Below are 20,713 nucleotides of genomic sequence, written 5' to 3'. Positions count from 1 at the left end.
ATGACACCCTACGTTTATCTTCAGAACACAAATTAAAGGTCCCCTTCTTCGTGATTCCATGTTTTGAACTTTAGTTAGTGTCTAATGTTGATGTTAGAGTATAAATAATATCTGTAAAATGCTAAAGCTCAAAGTTCAATGCCAAGCGAGATATTTTAATTAACAGAATTCGCCTACAAAAAAACCACCCGTTTGGACTACAGCCCTATAGTTCCTGCAGTAATAACGTCACTAAAACAGTTTTTTGACTAACCTCCGCCCACATGAATACACAAACAGGGGGCGTGGCCTTGTTGCGCTCCGACGGAGAAGAAGCAGAGCTGCATTTGTGTGTGTCGCCATGTCGTTGAAACGCTGTTATTTTCATCTCTGAGTCCAATCATCTTTCTTTGTCCTTCCCAGGGATGCTGTACGTGGAGATTAATGGTTACAATTTATGTTTAACTCTGTTCCCGAAAATTATAATCCACATGTAAAACTATGTGCAGCAGATTTTGCTGAGGACAGCTTCCTCAATCTCAGTCAGTTTAATGCCGGATTCGCACAAAGATTATTCTTGAAAGATGGAGAAGTTCCCTCTTTGTCTGGAGAAGGCGTTGTTTATGGACCACAACCGGTAAGTGTATTTTATTATTTAAGTTGGTGCGTTTAACAGTGTCTGTAACTTATTACACAAAGGGCAACGCTGTTTAGCTTTGTTAACTAGATGTTAGGGCTGTGCAAAAAAACGAATGCACATCTCGTCAGTAAAAATGCTCCTGTGATTATAAGTACATCTCCAGCACATGCTCCTGCACACTTGCTTCTCAAAACTACTCCAAAACTAGTTCAATCGTGTTTCCAGGAGGGCCGCGCGCGCTCAGCTGCTGTCGAATCACAACACAGGAACCGCTGGCCCAATCAGAACTCGTTCCGTATTTCTGAAGGAGGGACTTTATAGAACAAGGAAGTCATCAGCCCGTTTTTATGAGAGTGAAAACAGCGTACAAATGCACACTGTAAACACAATGAAAGCTTCAAAAAAGCACGAAAAACGGGACCTTTAATATATTTTTGATGATGTTCTTGCTACGTTTCTGTGCGTTGATTGTGGTAATATCCTTGCTGTCTCTGGAGGGTCAGAGAGCTCTCAGATTTCATCAAAAATATCTGAATCTGTGTTCTGAAGGTTTGGTAGGTCATGAGGGTGAATAGCATTTGTCTACATCTCTCTCCATCCTTTGACTGGGCTTTTCATGTGACCTAAAGTGACCCGTCCTGATTGAACGACTGGAAACAAAATGTGAAAAAAGCCAAAAGGAAAATAGGAAAGAGAAAGAGAAATGGAAGGGAAACTAATAAGATAATGTATGCTTCGAATGTGTGATACAGTATGTCATTAAATAGCTGTATTAAATAGCTTAAACCAAGTACCTTTTAAAACTTTGTCATGAAAAATCCGGTCAGTTCAACCAAATCTGCCCCAATTCTGTCAGGTCAGCTCTATCAGTGCAAATATGCATCTGTATATGTGTGTGTGTGTGTGTGTGTGCACGCTGGTTTATTCCCACCTTCTCTCTCCCTCTCTTTTTGTGTTCCTGGCCCAGGAGGGCTTGAGTGTTGAGGAGTGTTGAGTTTAAAAAATGGGTCAGGTTATAGAGACCAAGCACTATTTTTACCGGAAAGCAATTTCCAGTGGTCCCCTACAGGTAACACAGCACACAGCAATGACACCGAGTTTTCCAAACACCTTAACCTTTACATACAACTCTCACCGGATCTAACTTCAGACAGGAATGAACAATGAGAGAAAGGTAAACAGGGAATCACAGGACAATGACAGGACAGATATGAGACAAAGGCAGAAAAAGAGAAACAAATGACAGTGATAAATGCTAAAATGAAATGAGAATGGAATTGAATGATGAGCGCAATCCCATGGGCTGTGCTTCTCTTGTCAATCCATCTCTCACTATATTTCTTACTATGGAGGATAGAAACCCTGCTGGCCTGCACGTACTTCTCCATCCCTATCTCTCATGAACCGTTCAGCTTCTTCATATTCCTCATCATTCTGTCAGATGAGGAAGATGACGGCCAGATTACTACAGTATATCATCATGCTTCACCACACGAGACAGCAGAGGATCATGGGAAAGACCTCGGAGGGGCACATTAATTAGTGTTTCAACACTTTTAAACATGTAAGGTTAGAAATTTCCTTTTGAGGCTTTATCAGAGGTTGGAAAGTGAACATAGTGAACCAATTGCAAAAAACGGTAAGAGTGAACATACTGTAACATTTACATCAAGAGCGTGAACATGAAGATAATAAAATGTAGGCTTTTAATAAGATCTCCAGACGATGAAGGTTGATTCAAGACAGAAGGGAACGTACAGTAAGCATTCACAACAGTAGTTAATATCTGTGGGAAACACTATACTACTGTATATATATATATTGGCTCGAAAAATCTGGTCTCATTTTAAAATGAATTCATTGTAAATTACATCTTAAAATCCAATGGCCACTTTCATTATGGATATAGATTTCTAGTTCCAGCTCTAAAATATTTTATCAGGCAGAAATTGAGAATAAAACCCAGTAGATTATGAACAGCTTGAAAAGTTATAGGGCCTTCGCATTGTGTTGTGGACAATGGGAGAATCAAAATAGATAGGAACCTCTAGTTTAACAACCACATAGCAACAGTAGAACACAACACTCAGAACACTCTGCATAGTAACAATCGTAAAATCACCTTGGCAACAAGATAATTGTGTGACAGTAACTAAAGATGTTAAGAGGAGACTGAGAGACCTGCAAGAATACAGCATGACTGAGATAGAAGAAGCTGAGCGAGCATGAAGAAGAGAGAGAGAGAGAGAGAGAGAGAGAGAGAGAGAGAAGAGGCTGTCGGTGTGTGTGTGTGTGTGTGTGATGTAGTCCCCGTGGAGGGCCGTGTCCGAGTGCGTCAGCCACTGGAAAACATGAATTATTGATAGGCTCAGAGTTCAGGGCAGGTGTGTGTGACAGAGAGAGGCCATGTGTTCAGGGACATCAGATCCTACAACACATACACACAGAGGTGCATTTGTGGCAGAGCGTGAACGAATCCCGTTATGCAACACAAACACTTCCATTTTTGTGGAAAATAAGGTAACACTCACTCACTTAAGCGTCTACAAGACTCCACCTACTGTAACACATTCATTAACCAATAACTGGAAGAATCTGAGAGACCGGTCAAACCATATACAGTACATATCAAAGCCATCAGGACTCACTTTCAAAGCGTTCGCTCAACCAAAATGTACTATAATAAAACCCTGGTTAGTTTTCACAAGGGGTGAGTGTCTTAAAGTTAAAATGGTGGAGATTTGCCACCAAACCTGAATTCTTGAAGTGATTATTAAGACTAACCCTGTGTTTAAATACTGTTAAAAACACTAGGGTAGAGTGGGGGGAAACGCCAACCGAGCATTGGAACAAATTACATTTTTGTTAAAATCCTAATAACATGACTAACAGTATGTGATAACTTTTCTGAACACATTTAACGTTTGTTTCAGAGAACACATTACACACTCTTTAAGGGGGTGTTTTCCCACACTCTAAATGCATTGGTAGTCTTCATAAAATAGGCAAAAAGTACACAGATAACCTTGATTCTGCAGTGTGCATGAGATGGACTCCCATGAGGCCACAGGAGAGGAGTTGTGAAAGGTCACATGACAAACTCAACATGGTGGATGTACATATTGTATATAGAGCATGCAAGTACTTTTTAATGGTTAGGAAGTTTGTTCCACATTAAATGCTTGCTCAGACAGTATGCAATTCCAGATGCACCTTGATTCAATCCAGGGAAAATAACTTGTTCAGCTTTGTGTATTCTTCTCATGGCACAGTACACAGCAGGCAATGAGTCATTCCTCACATAACATTTCAACAGTCAACAATATGTGTTTTGGTTCTATTGTTTCAGAATATTTTAAAGCTCAGGAGCAAGCTGTCTCCAGTTCTTGTGGCATGCTTCACGGGCTTCACACTAGTCTCTTTGGTTTAAAATATCATGCTAAAAAAAGATGAAAGTTAGGAATGAAAGTTAGGACACCGGTAGAGCGCTTTCAACGCTTCAGACTACGGCAGAGAAGAGAGAAAAGAACGAAAAGAGGTCGCTCTGCACAAGGTTTTCTAGGATAGGGATTTTCTCTCTTTTTTTCAGGTATGGTCATTTCCCTCTGTGCAAAATGGGTCGACTTTCTTCCCATGAGGAGAACACATTCTCTACAGATGCTCTCCTTACTAGAGAAGAGAAAGAAGAGAGATAGAAAGTGCATTCGTGCTCCTTTGAGTGAGAGGGGATGAGTTGCTTATTGAGTTCAAAACTTAGGGACAATTGTAATTTTTGTAATAACTGATAAATATAGTTTAGAAGATGCATAGCTAAGAATCTAATCTTTAGATGCGAATCTTTTTGAAATTCTGATATCCATGCCATGTGATAATTCATACATTTTAAGTGCACTTAATGGGGGCACAGTACATCATGTAGGTCTTTACACCTCTCTTAGTCTCATCGTCTTATTTTAGAGACTCTTATGAATTTCAAAGATGAAAAGAATGCTCTTTTCTTCTCCAATGGAGAGAGAGTGGATCAGACAATAGAGAGAAGAGATGCAAAGCAATGCATCTCTTAGCAGAAGCATGTCTTACTCACACGAGTAGAGAGAAATAGGCCAGACTAATGGAGTGTGTCACAGAGAACTGAGGCCAACAGTACTCACACTCACTGTCTGAGGACACACGCACACAACGGTTCACTTCATTAGCAGCACCTGATACATAATGAAAGATCATGCTGCAATGTGTGTGGCTTGCTTAAGCACATAATACACAGGAGACCCAACGTCTGGGACAACATTCAAATCTGGGATTTAAAATCTGCAGTGATGTTAAAAACGTTTATACACAAGAACATTAAAAAATAAAATGAATTAGAAATATTTACAATTTTAATAAGGCTATTTTCAAATCATTAATTAAATAGCATAAGATAAAAAAAAAACATTATACACACTACCGATCAAATTTGGAATTTTTTTGTTTTTGAAAAATAAATCTAATACTCACCAAGGCTGCATTTATTTGATTAAAAAACAGTAAAAACAGTAATATTGTGAACTATTACTACAAATACAAATTTGGTATTTTAATATAAGTATATTTTATGGATTTATTGTGTGACACTGAAAACTGAAACTATGCCATCACAGGAAAAAAAGCTATGTTAAAATATTTTTAAATACAATTTTGTAATAATATTATACTATTATCTAGTATATATATACAAGTATGTATATACTATACTTTTTTTTTTTTTTTTTTTTGCATTGAATTTTGGTCAAATAAATGCAGCACTGGTGAGCATAATGGAAACAAAACAAAAACACAACAAAAATATATTCCAAACTTTTGACTGGTACAGTAGCATGTACTGTAAGTTTGAAAAACATTTGATTCTGCGGTCATTAAAACAATTTTCAATTCAACAGTATTTGGTTTAGAAAACTGCCGAATAAAAGCTTTTTCACTGCTGGACTCAGACATTTGGCCTCTACCACATCTCGATGACATTTTTAACATGATAAGATGTGTTAGGACAGGTCTTTAAAGATTTGTAACCTATTGATGCGTATGATGTGTGCTGTAGACTTACTGATGTGTAGAGGTAGCCCTCGCTGTTCATGCCTATGTAGAGTCCCGTCTTAGTGCTCTGGATGGCCACTATCCTCAGACCCACAGGAATCAAGTTGAACAGCACTGCAATTGAGAGAGAGAGAGATTTTAAACATCAGTGTGGACGCTCTGAAATTTAGCTCGATATCAAATAAATGACGAACAATTCTCTATACTTCTTTTTCAACGTGCTGTGAAGGGTGATAATTTCTCTCCAGTGCACCTAAGGTGAAACACCCCCCCAAAACTGACAGTTTCAGCAGAAATCTCCTGGAATTACAGACCCCAGTTAAATGGGCTTTCAGAATCGGCGAGGCATGTTAAAGAGAAACAGAGAAATCTCCTTACACCACGCTCTTTGTTCTTCCATCACTCTGCCAGCCGTAGCCAACAGGATTTCCACTGTTTCCAAAACTGGGATGTTAGCTGGAGGCGTGTGCATTCTGGGACGGGTGCGTGTGCGCATTCATGAGCCTTTTGAGCTGAAGATGAGAGTGTGTCTGTTTTGGTGTGGAGTGTTGACCGATGGGACCGTTGGGGAGAAACGTCTTGAGCGACATGTTGACTTTAGCAGTATTGACAAATGCCTCGTGGCAAAGCGTCTCCACAGGAGCGATGCAGATTTGAGCAGCACCCTCCTAGTGTTGTGACAACCCCGCGAGCATGACAATGCAGACCTCATCTGAACCCCAAACCTTACAGCCTTAAAATAAAATAAAATAAATATATTATTCCACTGTCTTGAAGCAACTCAGACAAGACAGTGTAATATTTATAATATTTAGCAAAATATCAAAAGCAATAAAATCAAATGAAATAAAATACAATATAATAAAAATGACTTGCATCATAATCAAATCAAATCAAATAGATATATTATTCCACTGTCTTGGAGCAAAGCAGACAAGACAGTGTAATAGTTATGACATTTAGCAAATTAATGTAAAGCAATAAAATAAAATAAAATAAAATAAAAACAACTTCCATTAAAATTAAATTAAATTAAATTAAAACAACTTCCATTAAAATAAAATAAAATAAAATAAAAACAACTTCCTTTAAAATAAAATAAAATAAAATAAAAACAACTTCCATTAAAATAAAATAAAATAAAATAAAATAAAATAAAATAAAATAAAATAAAATAAAATAAAATAAAATAAAACAACTTCCATTAAAATAAAATTAAATTAAATTAAATTAAATAAAAGCAACTTCCATTAAAATAAAATGAAATGAAATGAAATAAAAACAACTTCCACTAAAATAAAATAAACTGAAATGAAATAAAAACAACTTACATTGAAATAAAATGAAATGAAATAAAATAAATATTTTACTGTCTTGTCTGCTAGCAATGCTGGCATGAAATTATGATTCAGATTAAAAGTTACAAGATATATGCATAATATAAGTAGTAAAACTGTTTTTGATCAGATGGGATAGCATCAAATCTGCTAGTGATAGCTGAACTAACAAGCTTTTAACTGTGCTCTCAGTTTCAATTAATGCCAATGATAATTAAACACCTCAAGCCATTAAACAACATTTTCTCGTCACCATAAATGAAATAAGTTGCTGGTAGAAAAAAATAAATAATACAAATAAAACTTTCAACCTCAAGTTACGCACTTGGCTCAGTGTGTATGAGCGTCAGTGTGTTTACATGTTGTGTCTTGTCACCCTGAAGCATCGCTACAAATACTGACTGTCAATCTTTAGGTGACTTCTGGAGACACAAAGAAATGGATGGCAACCTTAGGTCTGCCTCTGTCCAAGTCCATCTGTGCTTGGCATTATGGTAGAAGGGTCAGGGCATAAAACTGGCCTGTCGTTCATCCTCTCTCTCTCTCTCTCTCTCTCTCTCTATTATGAAGAATCTTTTCTTTCTTTTTTTCAGTATGCCTCAGCAGCACACTGTGTTAGTACACTGTCAACAGCTCTGACATCTCGCTGTCTGTTAAAGACCTTCAGAGTTTCTCCCTCCTCCCTCCTGGGCGGGTGGAAGGGAAGTCATTAAATGTTAGTATGACATTAGTGAAACTTTCTGAGCGTCTGAGTGCTCTTGAGGGGGCTGTGCTGAGGAAATGATATCTGCTGTATGTTTTATCTCTAGTTGATGCTTCTGAAAAACGTCTATGACCAGATGCTGGACATTTTGGATAAAACTAATAGTTTTTCTTTTGCCTTTGTTCAACTTGTGTTTTTTTTTCTGTCTAGACACTGACCTCACACCATCTTTTCTGTCTCACTGCTTTCTTGTTCTCTTTGGTTAACCTTTTCTGTGTGCCAAAAAAAAGATGCCAGAATCTTGCTCTTTTAGAATCGCTCTGTTTTATCTCCCTCTGGCCATAGACACACTGCAGTTGTCCTGGCACTCCACTGGCTCTGCCTTGGTCTGTCGTAGATCATCATAAAGTTGCACATGTAGATGTACAGTTTTTCATCGCATTCCACCCACACAAAGAACAAGAACGAAGAGGAATCACTCCTATATTTACATGCTGTTATTCCTCCCACACCTTTGCAGTGTCTAGTGGCCTCCGAGGCCTGGAGAAGGTGATGCAAAAAGTAGGGAAAAAAAGCTGTAATAAGAAATCAAATTCAGTTGCAAAGAAACCAACTCCACCTGACTCTCTCTCTCTCTCTTCTTTTCAAGTGTAAGTACTTGAGCAAGGGTGAAATGCATGATCAGCTCAAGATGTTCATTGGCTGAAGGTGAGGAGAGCGCACACACACACACACACACACACACACAGAACAGCAAGCGTCTCATCATTCCTCTCCTGTATTGCTCATTAAGACATTACATAATCAACTTGTGTTTCAAGTGAAGATGAAAATGAGTGCCAGTCCTTCAGGCTGTATTCCCGTCCCTCCGAGGGGCACAAACTCTGTGATTGAACACCTATCACTGCTATAGCAGCTGTTCTTTTGGCTTTGTTGAGAACTGCCGACAAGCACTGTGCCATCTGGGGACCTGGTGCTAATCTGTGTAGAACTACAAAGCTTGCTTGAATAATAAAAAAAAAAAATGTTGTTCTGTATCTTAAAGCAGGTGAGTTGGAGAACATGAACATGAACCCCCGTTCTGAAGAGATTACTAACATTGTTCACAATTACTGAGCATGTTTGCATTGAGCTTATGCATGCAAATTGAGTTTTTACAATGTCTTTCAGTCAGCTCAGGCCTGGTTCTGATGACTGTCTCGTCGATTTACATGCTAACCAACCGTGGACGTTTCCCAATGGAGACTATCGGGATATATCAAGTTGTTTGTCCGTTTAATGATGGAGTTGTATATCATTATAACAGAGGGGCTCCAGATATGAATCAGAGCATGTTAATTATTGATGCTCTCTCCGTGCTGATTTGGCAGTTTTTTGGGACTAATTAGCATACGCCGCAGTGTGGTGCATAAAGAGCAGCTTCACCAAGACCCCCTCACTGCTAATGAGAGGGCACACCTCTAACATCTGACCTCAGTCAAAGAGACAGACAGAGAGAGAGAGAGAGAGAGAGAGAGAGAGGGATGGACGGATGTGTGTAGCAGAGGTCTGTCAATTCTCTATTTATTCTTGATCCTGTTACACAGTAAATGTGAACACCCACTGCAAAACAGAGGAATGAGCATGCGCTATTAAATGTTCACTTTTCAGAATAAGAAGCTTTAACATGGAACCTTTCAAGTGCACAAAATATTCTTTACACTGTAAAAAAAAAAAAAAAAGGTAAATGACTGGCAGCTACGAAAACTGTTAGATTAAAGTAAAATATCATAATTAAAACAAGGAAAAATCTGTTTTATTATTTTTGCATTTTTTTAATTTATTATTTTTGCACTTTATTTAAATTAAGTTTTTGTCTGGCAGCTGTAGCTCCCAGTCATTTACCAATTTGTTATAAATTTATTTTCTTTTTTTTTACAATGTAGATCATTAAAATGCTCTTCACACTAAGAAAAAACTGTTCATAAAAAAAATTTCTTCTATGGCGTTGCTGCTAAAATCCACTGCTGGAACCTTTATTCATGCATGTTCAATAAAAAATAAAAACACTTTAATAACAACCGATAACCAAGATGGCACTGATATGTTTTGAAGAAATGTTGTGATTGTTTATTCATGTTGTTCTAAACCTCTATGACCTTCTGAATATGAAAGAAGATATTCTGAAAAATGTTTTGGTGTTTTTCTGATCATACAATGAAAATCAATGGGGTCAAATGCTAAATGGAATATAAAACCTTAAACAATCACTAAGCCACATTTCTTCATATTTAAGTAACTAATTCAAACCTCTGCTTGGCTTGAAGTTTCACATCCAAAAGGTTTACTTCAAAGTCTCAAATCAAGTCATTATTCCATAACACAAACATAAAAAAGTGACCTAGGTTTTGAGAAATGTGTCACACACCTTCTTTTATGTTCCATAGAATAAAGTTATACAGGTAAAGACGTGAAGATAGTAAATGATAGTAGATGTTGACAGAAAATCCCTTTAGAGGTTAAATAGCAGGGATGTAGCCTCTCTAAATAAGATCTAGCATTGGCTATGTCTAAATGTTGACAACTCCTGACCCACACACAGCCTTTCCCCAGGACGGGTTCAGTCCTAAACTCAGGAAGCAAAGCAAACTGTACGTCAGTTAACATAGCAATTTCCCCTTCCTCTCACCTCAGTGCACAATCCATATATAACAACCATAAAGTCTAGACAGCAATCATTCAGCTCTGCAGCTTGCTTTCTCTTTCTTTCACCTTTAAGTAGCTGTGTAAAAAAGTTATTTAACTTTTTGTCTCCAACACAAACCACACAGCTGTTCTCAGACGGTCTCCTTCTGTCAAACCCACTACAGCGAACACACACACACTCACACAATATCTGACACACACCTCGCCTGCACAGAATGAACTGACAAGCCAGTGTTAAATGACATTTATGCAAGATTTATGGATAGAAACACTTACCTTTTAATCCTTTTATCGACTGACATAACAATTTCGCCTCTGGAAGGATTTCAAGACGTCTGCAGTAAAAAGTGGAAAACCTTGTGGGATTTGACTGTTTTGTTTGGTTTATTATGTTCCTGTATTAAAAAGACATTATAGGGCATCTGCTTGGCAGGCCCAGAGGGGAACATGTAATTTATTAGGAGAGTGTTACATATTTTAGGAGAGTCCATACTGTACATTAGGACCAGAACATTAGCTACATTATGAAATGAAAAGCAGCAGATGAGATATATCATCGATGTATTATTCTCTTCTGCAGCAATGCAATTAAACAAAGAGCAAACTGAGACCTTTCGCTGATGCCTCTCATTTCATACGTTATCTTATGAGGAAAAAGAGCTGAGTCATCTCACATATCTTTATCTGTGCTCCGGTTTTCCCAAGATGTGTGTTTTCTGTGGTGTTTCTAGACTCCAAATGATTTTGAATTCAGACCTTGGTTTCAAAATTGAAGGTAAGGTAGAATAAATTTTTTTTTGCAGAGACAGTGTTAAATACTTGCTTAAAAATGCCTTTGAGAGTTGTAAAAATGGATGGATAGATAGATCTCCTGACATTGCACATATCTGGCTGATGCTGGTTTATACTGCTGTGACGATTTGATTGCACGCACAGATGCACACACACACATATCTCTGAGCACACACTTACAGAAGGAGCTGTTTTCGTCCTTTGTGCCGTCCAAGGTGCCGTCGGGTAACATTTGCAGGTAGAAGCCATGCCGGCAATACAGACGTGTGACGATACCTTTCAGCTGAGGCTCTGAGAAAGAAAGAGATAACATTTCATTAGACATGTTGTGCCTATGCTAGAAAAGGAAATCTCAGTGCATCAAGAATACATGCTGGTGCATTAACAGTGAAGGTTATACCAGGATGACTGAATTATCACACACACACACACACACACACACAGTCAAGCACAAACCAGTTTAATTCTACAGCTTACCGAAAAAGACTTTTATTGTGTCAGCCATAACAAACTCAAATACAAGCACCCATGTTTACGAAGCACATTAGGAAAATAAGACAGTGTTTCTGTACTTAACAATTGTCTAATAACAGGGACAAAACATTCAGGGCTTTTAACTCCATTTCTTCTCAGAGATTACAGCACCAACAAAACACAGACTGCACAAAAGTGTTCAGTGAACTGCTTTAACATTATCTAAACGCATTCTAGAAAGAGATGTAAAACAGAGGAGATGTTCAAATGCATTGCATAAAACTGTATCCAACTGACAAAGAAGTACCTTAAAGTGATAGTCCACCCCAAAATCAATTCTGTCGCTGTTTACTCGCCCTCGTGTTGTTTTAAACCTCTTCTTCTGTGGAACACAATATACAGAAGATGATATTTTGAAGGAAAACCGTTTAGATTCCCATTGACTTCCATTATATTTTTTGACCTTACAAATCAAAGTCAACGGAAATCAAAGTAACTTATTTTGTGTTCTGTAGAAGAAGAAAAGTCATACAAATTTGCAACCACACGAGTGAGTAAATTATTTGTCTCTCTCTGTGTGTGTGTGTGTGTTTGTGTGTGTTTGTGTGTGAACTGTCCCTTTAAATATTATATTACAATATGGTAATAATCATTCAGTACCATGGTATGCTACATATCAAAGTCCCATGGTGCCTTGTACTTCCATAGTAAATTTGTAAGGGCTATCTTCTGAGAAACGGCTCTCTGCTCTGCTTTAAAAAGGTAACTAAAAATTAAAAAGACCAAATAAAATATCTTCAGGTTTTAAAGGAGAAGAGAGGAGATAGATATGCAAATGAACTGTAAACACTGGGATGTGCCAAGCAATCTAACGGAGATGTATGTAAAAAGTGGGACACTGGTTAAAGCACAGTAATATTGTGAGATGTCACTGTGTTAAAGCATCTATATTAAAATCACATGCTTAACTATGTAGGAAACCAACAGCAATTCAGTTGCTTAATGTCTAATAGTCAAGTCACCTTTATTTATATAACGCTTTAAACAAAATACATTGCGTCAAAGCAACTGAACAACATTCATTTGGAAAACAGTGTGTCAATAATGCAAAATGACAGTTAAAGGCAGTTCATCATTTAATTCAGTGATTTCTTCATCTCTGTTCAGTTTAAATATTATCTGTGCAATCATTTGTATTGCATTGTATCATTTATAAAAATCAAATTTTTTATATTATTAATAATATTAACTTTAAAGTGCACTGTGTCGGAAAATATGAAGTAAATAAAGTAAAAGCAAAGGCATGTCAAATGTGAGCAAATGGTGTTATCGAACTACCTTCTACAAAACTTACGACAAAAATAACAGCGTATTTTAATAATAATAATAATAATAATAATAATAATAGTTCCTTACATTTATATAGGAAAAATATTTACTAAAAAAAAAAAAAAAAAACATTCAGCTTTGCCATCACAAGTAAGTTATAAATTGTAATAATATTTCACCATATTACTGTATGTTTGAACAAATAAACGCAGCCTTGGTGAGCGTGAGAAAAATCTTACCCACCCCAAACTTTTCAGCGTTAAATCTTTTAGTGATCTCTTTTTCCCTTTGTCACTCGTTTTTCCCCAAACGCTCACTTTGTGCGCCTCTCCCATTTCCTCTCAGCACTCCCTGTATGTAAAACGCTGCAGAACTAGTTTGCTCTTTCTCTCTGCAGGCCTCTATTTGCTCGTGTCCATTGATCAGTTCTGAAGGTGAGGCCCTGAGGGGCCAAACTACAGTTTTAACATTCAGCTACATGGCACAGTGTCTGGCTGCCACCGCCACAGTCCACAGACAAATCACCGGGAAAGAAATATGTGTGCGCCTTCGCATTAAAGGCTCCACATAAAGCAAAGAGGCGGCAGCTCGCGATTAAATCCACGTATTCTGCCGTGATAAGGCACATTTCCTTCATCTCCTCTGACTCGGTTGATTCAGGTTGGGTAGGAAATTCCCCACAGATCAGTCTTTGTCAGCCTCTTTAGTAGCACTGCTGTGACACGCTTTGAAAGCCACACACAGAGCTGCTTTCCTCTCTGTCTTCAGTCTGCACTGCATAACCATAAAACCCCTCTCCGGGGACAGAGGGTGTGAAGGGCACTCCTGATGGGTGATATTGATGTGCGTTCGAGTGCGTGCACACACGGATGCCCGTCTGCCAAGAACACATTGGTCACCTGGTTAGAGATCTCCTTTCCCTCTCTATGCCTCACTATCTATCCTATAAGCCCCGTCATGGTGAGTTATGTGGGTTTGCATCTCTCTGAATAACACCATACATCAACCAATCAGCTGGAGACGGAGTCGTCGCCTTCCCGAGGGGGAGAGAGAAAAGTGAACGAGTGCTACAGAGGGAGAACAAGAGAGTGGGCAGAAGTTATGACACAGTTATTTTACTGGAAGACATTCACACGCTAAATAAAAGAGGAAGACTCTCATACTTCACGCAAAACATCGATAAAGCTTTCAGGCACAGAACAGATCCTGACAAAAGTCTGGCTCCTGCACGGCCATATTTCATTCGGAGCAAGAAAGGAAAGAGACGAAGAGAGATACAAACAGAAGTAAGACTGCATTTGTTATCCACATTCAAGGGGTCATATCATGGGTGAAATCCACCTATGGTGCCAAAAAACAACCTTTTTTATTTTACTTTCTCTGACTCTTAGATAATAAAAAGCTTGTTTTTGTTCTGGCTTTAAGAAATGCCATTTCATCAGTACTTTACAGTTTCAGTAAATACAATTTAAAGAAATGAATACTCATAATCAGTAAAAATGTATCAAATTGAACAACGTTACAATAACGGCTGTTACATTTTTATAAAAGTAAAAACAGTATAAACTTTTACTTTTTATTCATCTAAGAAATTGATGTTTTTCAGAAAACTGTTTCCACAAAAATACTAAAACTTAGTACTTGAGCACCAAATGAGCATATTAGAATATTTAGCATATTATTCACAGGCATATTAATAATATTATTAATATTAACCACAGGAATAAATTACATTTTAGACGCGGTGAACACAAGAAAACCTTTTTAAATCTTACACACCCCCAAACTTTACAGTAGTTATTCCACATTTCAACACTAGAGGCAAAATAACCATGTAAGAATCCTATTAAAGAGTATCAGTTCATCTTATAAACATAATTCTGATTCCTCTAAAACTGTCTCTTCATATTAAATCCTGCAGACTACTTGTTTTGCATAAAATTACAAAAGCATATGTGTCAAGCGCAATATTGTCTGTGCCGAGCTAACAGGAGAGGAAGTGTACAAGTGCATGCTTCATATTCAGAGGACGTATTGGGCTAAAGTGCATAAAATTAGAGTGGACGCTCCCTGCGGCCTAATGTGACTGTGAGTAATGAAGGGGGGCGGAGCCAAGCTAGCCAAGGCTGGAATGACAATATTTAGGACAATCAATCACTTGCCCTGGGAACAAATCTTACATTTCTCACCGAAGAACTGACTCAAACTCAGAACTATCTATCTGTCCGTCCATCCACCCTTCTTTTCATCCGTTCAAATCATCAAAAATGCATCCATCCATCTATCATTAGGACATTGTAAGATTCTCTCCATCCATTTAAATACAACTATATCTATCAATCATCCATATCTACCTCCATCCATCCACTCATTGTTCAGTCTTTCATCAATGGATGTCAATGCAGGGGGGTGTCAAGAAAAACATACAGACCTAGAGGTCAAAAACATACAGGAATGTGCAGACTGGGATTAATTAGAGTTAGACTAATGGGCCTTTTTTTCCTCTGTAAAGCCTAATGATATGTGTCTAAATGAGCTGGGACATGTCTGAGGCGGGACGAGAGAATGCAGGGGAAGAGATGGAGGAGAAGAACAGCTGCTACCAGAGAACAAAGTGAGAAGAACACACTGTAAAAATTTCCTGTAGAAATTACAGTAACTTACTGGCAGCAGTTTGCCAGTAACTTACTGTAAATTAAACTTACAGTAAAAATACTGTATTCATATTTACAGTACCATTTAACTTGCTGTAAATGTATTTGCAGTAATATATTTTTTACTGTAAAACACAATTATGTTTTTTTCTCCTTTATATATTTTAATACAATAAAATATTACTTTACACTGTGAAATTTACTGTAATTGGTTCTCTTTTATTATGTATTGTAAAACTTTACAAATTATTGTATTTCAACAGGTCTCATGTCTCAGTAGTAAAAACTATAAAAAGAAACAAAAGACTGTTTAAGTTCTTTATTGGTTTAATAGTTAATTTGTAATACTTGAAATAACATTTTAATATTCTTGCAGATTGTACTTTCAGTTTTCCAAAAACTTGAATACATTTCATTTATACATAAAAGTTTCATATTAAGAGCATTTTAAAACAACAGACATGAACAGATTCAGTCATAAGAACAATCTTAAAAATTTACAAATTCAGAAAACTCCTGTGTAGAATGTATTTGCTCTTAGAAGCTTAATAGTTTTGCCAGCTGAAATCCAGAAACTCCTTAAAGGAATAGTTCACCCAAAAATCTGAATTAGGTCATTAATAACTTACCCTCATGTCGTTCCAAACCCGTGAGACTTTTATCTTCAGAACACAGTTTAAGATATTTTAGATTTAGTCCGAGAGCTCTCAGTCCCTCCATTGAAGCTGTGTGTATGGTCTACTGTCCATGTCCAGAAAGGTAAGAAAAACATCATCAGAGTAGTCCATGTGACATCAGAGGGTCGGTTAGAAATTTTTTGAAGCGTCGAAAATAAATTTTGGTCCAAAAATAGCAAAAACTACGACTTTATTCAGCATTGTCTTCTCTTCAGTGTCTGTTGTGAGACAGTTAAAAACAAAGCAGTTTGTGATATCCAGTTCATGAATCATTCGATGTAACCGGATCTTTTTGAACCAGTTCACCAAATCAAACTGAATCGTTTTATACTGTTCGCGTCTCCAATACGCATTAATTCACAAATTACTTAAGCTGTTAACTTTTTTAATGTGGCTGGCTCGAGAACGAGTCAGTATTTTGTTCATTATCTGGCTCAGCTCGGTGTTCATCTTCAGTTCTCTCCTCACAGCAGTTCAGTCAGTGTACTTTTTGAGTAAATGAATTACTCCGGGATATTGGTTTGTTTGAACTCAGAAGTGTCAGCCACATTAAAAAAAGTTAACAGCTTAAGCCATTTGTGGATTAATGTGTATTGGAGATGCGAACCGTTTAAAATGATTCAGTTCGATTTGGTGAACTGGTTCAAAAGGATCCAATTACATGGAGTGATTCGTTCGCGAACCGGATATCACAAACTGCTTTGTTTTGAACTCTCTCTCACAACAGACACGGAAGAGAAGACAATGCTGAATAAAGTCGTAGTTTTTGCTATTTTTGGACCAAAACGTAATTTGGATGCTTCAAAAAATTCTAACTGACCCTCTGATGTCACATGGACTACTTTGGTGATGTTTTTCTTACCTTTCTGGACATGGACAGCAGACCGAACACACAGCTTCAATGGAGGGACAGAGGACATAAATGGAGGTCTCACAGGTTTGGAACAACATGAGGGTGAGTTATTAATGGGTGAATTAATTTTTTGGGTGAACTATCCCTTTAATGAAGGAGGAAACATGAGGGTTCAGACCAGAGTTCTTCCTTTGCACCATCTTCCCACTTCTTTTGATGACGTGGAACTTTGAGGAGCACTTGCTGTTGTCAGGGTTAACATTTAACCTTTACATAACAGAAAAAAAAAGTTAGATCATTTGATGTGAAAAATGTCTAACAAAACAACCAAATACTCACAACACAACCAAATACAGAAATGCACTGCAAATGGCACAGAACACAACGAAAATATTTCCAGGGGACCCAATATGTGACGAACCCAGATGGAGCTTGTTTAGTACTCAACGTCTACTTTTGTTTTCTTGCAAAAAATACAGAGATTACATATTTATGACATACAACTTTATATACAATATAAAAAATGTAAAAAGAACATGAGGGTGAGATATTAATCTATACATTAGTAACATTGTAAAAAAAAATTAATGTTATGTTTAAATAAGTTTCATAGGTAAGAAATGTAAGGTAATATAGGGTCCAAAGATGAAACAGCTAATTTTAAAGTTGAGACACACACAGATAAATAAAGCATATTAAGAAAACTTTTTTGTATAAAAAGTATTTATTTGCAACAGTTATGTTAACAGCAATAATAAGACATTTATGTCCTAAGTACAGCTATTAAACTGATAGGCACCATGCTGCTTTGTCACGAGAACATCCCAGGTTAAAATAATGAGGAAATTACGTTGGCTAAATCCGAAATCGCCCCCTTAACACTCATTCACTCATTTCTACATTAGTCCACTAATACGGTTCACTTGAAGCTGTGAATGAAAACGAGTGAGTGAATTCGGACAGCCGTTGATCGTGCATACACAGTCGGGTTCGTCACTTACTGGGGTCCCCTGAAAACATTTCCATTATGTTCTGTGCCATTTGCGGCGCATTTTCGCGAACGAGATTATGTTATTCTCCCGATGCTGATGTACAGAACAAATGTTACATTTGAAGTAGACATATTTTTCTCTTGGTTGTTTAGTTTCCTTAACTTTATGTGTTTGCGGTAACGTTAAATGTGAGACTGAGGGGCGGAGAGGCTTTGGAAAGTGTATGAGCATTCAGGAACTGCACACGAAAACCTTAAATTCGCCGTTTTTTTATGCCCTTTGGCATGATTAATAAAGGCGTATAATGTCTCCACAGAGGCGCCAGTGTTTGCACACGACACGAACATTGCGGGTTTTACTCTAGCACTACAAGCATGACGTGCATTTATATGGGGTAATCAGTTAACAGCAAGCGATAATAGCGGGAAAAAATCCGACTGACTTTAAGCTAAATCCACGAAAGCTTTGTTGTTCGGCTAACAGTTCACATGAACACTCACCAGCTCCTGGAGTGGTCAAACCCAAGGCAGAGACCCGTTAATGTCCATATTTTGACGGTGAAACGTTCAGAAAAGGGAAAGAAAGGAAAGAAATATGAATGTTTGCACAGTGTCACCACAACTCTCTCTAGCTCTCTTCACAGCATAAATGTGAGGTGACTGCGCGCCGTTCAGTGGCAGCGTTTTTTTTATTTATATTTTTGTTTTAGTTAAACCAAAGATATAATATATTTAAAGTAAAAGAAGTAATATTTGTACCCACCTTTGCATCTGACTGGTTCTTTTCGCATCTGTGTGTCTTGTTTTGGGAAATAAAACTTGATCTGTGATTGGTCAGGTTTCGCGCTCATTTTTTCTTTACTGTATTTAGATTTACAGTACATTAAAAATACTGTAATTTAGTGTCGCCAAGAGGGTATTCCCCAAAATGTAACTATAAAATACAGTAATATGCTGTATAACTGTCCTACAGTAAAATACAGTTCATTTTACAGTTAAATACTGTTAAATTTACAGACATTTCTAACAGTGCACGAGAAAGAGATGAGAGGAAAAGATAAGACATCACTGAAAAAGACAGACTTGAATGATAAGAAAGAACGATGAATGATAATAATTTTTTATGATTTCCTTCTTAAGGATTTGCCTCTGTCTATGCATGGAGCACTAGATTAAAACAAATGTGTGGAAAACTGTGTCAGAGATCTTTGATATTGCTTATGCATTATGCACTTCTGTTTTTATAAATGCCTCTAAATGTCTTTTTTTTGCTTCTTTTTTGCCATCAAATTCTCAACATTTTCATTACACGGCCCACCTCTGTCCTTGCACTACTTGTGCTTTATACATTACTGTATGCTACAGAAGGTTTACACACCAGCACTCTGTTGCTTGTGTAACTGCAATGGTTTTTGGTGTATGTGTGTGTGTGGTCACGCTGTGTGACAGAGACAGATGATGTGATGATCGAGGGCTGGCCTGGTGTGAGTATTTGCCTCAGTGCCTTCTGACCCGAAGCTCTCTTTGCCTTACACACTCTCACCATGCATTGGTAAATGACCATACACACACACATCTCACGTCTGAGACAGTCTGCTGTGTGCATCTGCATTACTTTCCACTTTTTCCTCTAATTGTTATTTAATTGTGTGCGTGACTCCAAAAACTTAAAGTCATTTTAAATGAAAAGTGGTAGCCTAAAATAATAAAAGTGAAGTTTATCTTTTACACACTACTGTACACAAGTTCAGATTTTGATGAGATGCGCACAGAGACTGCATTTATTTTATGAAATATTATTGCAATTATTTCTATTGCAATATTTATGCAAAATGTTCAGTATATATATTGATTTGACTCATTAGATTTGGTTAATTAGAAAGATTAATAGAAAATAAATATTTTGTAACTTTTAATTTATACTCAAGGTCAGTTTTGATCAATTTATTGTGCTTGCTAATTAAAATTTTAACTAACCGCTAACTTTTGAACACTACTACAGTTTTATGTACATTATTTTATAATTATGCAATATATTATCTAAAATAATGACCTATATTAAAATTTTACAATATTGTGTCTAAATAATAGACATTGAACAAAAAAAAAAAAAATGCAAATATATTGTTTTTAATGCTATTGTAAAAATTTGCATAACATTGTAATTTATAGTATGAAAACTGGATGTTTTTTTTTTACAGTACACGTGTGTGTGTGTGCATGTATGGATATATATACATACATGCATACACACACACACACACACACACACACACACATACTGTATACAAACATATTTATGCTTATTTTACCTTTTAAAGAAATAGGTGTATGATGCCGCAGTCTGTGTCTTGTAAGGAGTCTTTCTCTACTCTGTCGTGAGGTATTGTTCTATTGTTAACCTCCGAGACACAGACATAGAAACTGAGACAGAGTTTACCTACAGAACAACAGTTGTTCCTGACACTGCCATCCTGCTGTATTAACCTCACCCAAAGAGTCGGCAAATAGAGAGAAAGATGAAAA

At 37.1% G+C, this 20,713-nt stretch overlaps 1 protein-coding gene across 1 annotated transcript in view; it reads right to left on the bottom strand.

Moving 5' to 3' along the window:
• LOC113105886 (fibroblast growth factor 11-like) overlaps positions 1 to 20,713 on the bottom strand; it is a 50,173-nt gene that overhangs the window by 8,803 nt on the left and 20,657 nt on the right. Inside the window, exons 2-3 of the mRNA XM_026267257.1 lie at positions 11,390 to 11,500; positions 5,703 to 5,806 (exon numbers count right to left, since the gene is read on the bottom strand). Of these exons, the coding sequence (XP_026123042.1) occupies positions 5,703 to 5,806; positions 11,390 to 11,500 (215 nt within the window). The remainder of the gene's footprint in view (positions 1 to 5,702; positions 5,807 to 11,389; positions 11,501 to 20,713) is intronic.

The sequence above is a fragment of the Carassius auratus genome, chromosome 7 (assembly GCF_003368295.1).
Source record: "Carassius auratus strain Wakin chromosome 7, ASM336829v1, whole genome shotgun sequence".
NCBI lineage: Eukaryota > Metazoa > Chordata > Actinopteri > Cypriniformes > Cyprinidae > Carassius > Carassius auratus.
Note: the sequence above shows the minus strand (reverse complement) of the source record. Positions and strands in the feature narration are given on the sequence as shown.